The 3,285-nt window shown below is 37.3% G+C and overlaps 1 protein-coding gene across 5 annotated transcripts in view; it reads right to left on the reverse strand.

Moving 5' to 3' along the window:
- LOC106522390 (potassium voltage-gated channel subfamily KQT member 2) overlaps positions 1-3,285 on the reverse strand; it is a 35,112-nt gene that overhangs the window by 10,726 nt on the left and 21,101 nt on the right. For 3 of the 5 annotated variants that reach the window (XM_014015374.1, XM_014015375.1, XM_014015376.1), the window contains exon 12: positions 1,479-1,684. In XM_014015374.1, the coding sequence (XP_013870828.1) occupies positions 1,479-1,684 (206 nt within the window). Of the gene's footprint in view, positions 1-1,478; positions 1,685-1,853; positions 2,013-3,285 lie in introns of those variants that run through there. The other 2 variants (XM_014015378.1, XM_014015377.1) reach the window with 1 other exon arrangement.

Here is a 3,285-nt window from a genome sequence, read left to right on the forward strand (position 1 = left end):
TATATATATATATATATATAGACAGATAGATAGATTTTTTACTTGTACATGCATTTGTGCCTCTTAAATTTTTATTTTGAACTATTTTCATATTCTTTTTTACATTATTTAAGTCTTTTATGTTGATGTGTTGCTTTTACATTTTCCTTTCTCCTGTTTTCACTTTATCTTATGCATTTCTGCCTCATTATGCAAATAAGGCGGGTGGTCCCTCCTGGGTTACTTCCTCTCCTATTGGTCTTGCACAGATAAGTGTTTTTCTCCTTGCCTTTGTTTTAAACTAAACTTTAAACTTTGAGTTTAACTGTGGCAGTATAAGCATGTACAGTAGATCTGCACATGGATACTGCTCCTTCCTGTCTGTTAACCAATAAGAGAGGAGCTGACCCAGGAAGGACTGCCCGCCTTATTTGCATAATGAGGCATAAATACATAAGGTAAGAGAGAGACATAAATGCATGTACAAGTGAAAGAAATAAATGCATGTATAAGTAAAAGAAATAAATGCATGTATAAGTAAAAAGAAAAACAAACAGTAAAATGTAAATTATGTGCTAAAATATATAATTTATTAGAACTAACCTGGAAAAATAAAGTTAAATAAATTATAAAAAGGTAAAGTTCTCATTTTTTATTTAATTGGTGCATTAGAAGTGTATTTATGTATTTATTGGTCCATTTGTATATTTATGCTTTTATTTTAATTGTGACAGTTTCAGTCCTCCATACAAACAGAGCATCACAACATGGAGAAAGGGGGATTTAAGTGGCTTTGAACATGTTGTGGTTGTTTGTGTGAATATTTCAGAAAGTTGTGATTTTCACACACAACTATTTCAGATAGAATGAAAAACAGAAAAWTTTCTAGTGAGCGGCAGTTGTGTGGACAGAAATGCCTTCTTGGTGTCAGAGGTCAGAGGAGAGCAGGCAGACTGGCTGGAGGTGATGGAAAATAGTTTAAATAACCTTTGCTACAAACAAGGTATGCTCATCTCTGAATGCAGAACAACCATGAAGCAGATGTCTCCCCACAGGAGAAGACCACACTGTGTTCATTCCTGGCAACAAAAAACTAAGAAACTGAGGCTACAAATCATGCAGGCTCACCCAACCTGGACCAAACTCACTGAACTCAGTCACCTGATGGAACGACTGATTCACACCATGAACTGATAAATCTGCAGCAGCCGCAAGACACCATTATGTCAATATGAACTAAAATCTCTGAGAAGTGTTCCCAACACTTTGTTGAAGTTTTGTCACAAAGAATTATCAAAGCAAAACAGGTCCATAAGGTGTACCTAAAATACAGCCGGTGAGAGTATATCTGAACTCAGCTGATGTTTCTTTGAATTGGAAGTTGCAAAGTTGCAAGTGTTACAAAGCATATTCACAATATCAGTGAAAATGATGCACAATCAAACCTCTGATGCTGATTTTTGCTTAGCTTGTGCATTTTTTTTATTTTTTATTTTTACCATCTGAGTTTTGGCGCGAGGTGCTGCCCCGGACTTTGAGGGAGTGCTTCTGCCCTCGGTTCTTCTCGTTGAAGCTCCCGCTCTTGGAGACCTTGCTGGGAMTCGCGTCGGCCCCATCCTCCGCCCCCGGAGAGAGAGCCTTCCCCTTAACCATGGGAGTTTTGGAAGGACTGGGAAACACCTTGTCCTTCATRCTGGCCTTCCGACTACACAGAACGAGCGAAAAAGGAGAAAGGTTTCATGCATGGGGCTTTATTATTTTWGCACAGTTTTCATTTTAAATTCTGATAATGTGAAACTGAATGTGTTCAATGTGCATGACTTTCCCAAAAATGCAGAGGTCAGCTCTGATGTGACTATTTTTCTTACCTCAGAAGAAATTTTTAAAAGTCCTACAGCGGGAGGAGCCATGTCCACAAACGAGCATGGTGGAGCATTCAGTGGKTCAGACAAGCAGCAGGAAGCTACAAGCAGGCATGCATGAGAAGCAAAGTGGCACTGCGCATCTCAAAAAGGAAGAGTTGTGGTCTCACACTATGCAAAAAAAATGGACAAAAAGGTGAAGAAAAATCATGCAAAAACCATAAAATCCCCCCTCACAGTGTTTGCTCTGACAGATACTCAGGAAATAATTACTCAGCGTTATGCACCTTTCCTGCTGAACAGAAGTTTACATGAGCTGAATCTGCAAAAAAGGCAGCAAGCAAATTAACTGCATAAAGACGTTACTAAACAGAAATCATAAATCAATGGTGGCAGGGACGGAAACAAAGACGTGAATTTGCATCTTCCCTGAAAAATAAAAAAAAGTATGTTGATTTTATTTCAGACTGCTAACAAAACTTCACCTCATTTTATTTATAACCTTTTGTCTTTTGTCTGTGCAGCTTTGTTAAAACTTGTATAATGTAATTAGTGAATGTATCTACAGCTGATTAACTGAACAACCCTCTGRGGTCCAAGCCCACTCCAGAGCGGKAAYTGACATGACACATTTAAGGGYTAATGCGACAAAAATGGCAGCAGGCTGAGTGCTCGTTTCAGCTGGGTTGGACAGCAGAGACCTCATACTCTTTTAAAATAGTGGGTTTAACTTGTTTTTATTTTATTTAATTCCAAATAAAACCAGATTTATGATCAATCATTTTTGCCATAATTTTGATCATTTTTTATGCATTTGCTGCGCATTCAGTGAACGTTTTGTGCCCAGGAAGTGCTTGAATTTAACATGACATCCATTTTTCTGATTTCCTGAAATGCACCACATTTCCAAAGCAACCAATAAAAAAAGTTTGTCCGTACACTTGTAAGAGAACATGAGTGTGTTTTGGAGACGGGATAACGGAACAGTCAACATTATGGYTGTGCTRAAAATAATGATACCAAACAAGGCAAGGTGAATAGTTTTTAAGATGAAAATATACAGGTAAATTCAAAATGAGCCAAAATGGACATTTAGACCCCAGACCTTAGAGGGCTACAGATGGCTGCTACTGCAGCTAACCCACTTTAGCTTTTAACCTAAAAACAGCTAAAACTCAGTCAGTTTTATAGATATTAACAGTGTGGTTGTAGCTGAGGGGGAGCCCCCAACATATATTCTGCCATAACTTATTTACAGTTCTGTCTTTTAGCAAAATATCTTTCAAATGACTGAATGGGTTCTAATGAAACCTTGGGGAAATATAAAATAGCATAATGTGTATCTATATGAATTGTTGTTTGAGAAGGATTTGATGTTGTTTTTTGTTTAGTTTTATTTTTTTGTAAATTACTATTGTTTCATTTTATTCTTGGGATTTTATAC

The sequence above is a fragment of the Austrofundulus limnaeus genome, unplaced genomic scaffold (assembly GCF_001266775.1).
Source record: "Austrofundulus limnaeus strain Quisiro unplaced genomic scaffold, Austrofundulus_limnaeus-1.0 Scaffold128, whole genome shotgun sequence".
Taxonomy (NCBI): Eukaryota; Metazoa; Chordata; class Actinopteri; order Cyprinodontiformes; family Rivulidae; genus Austrofundulus; species Austrofundulus limnaeus.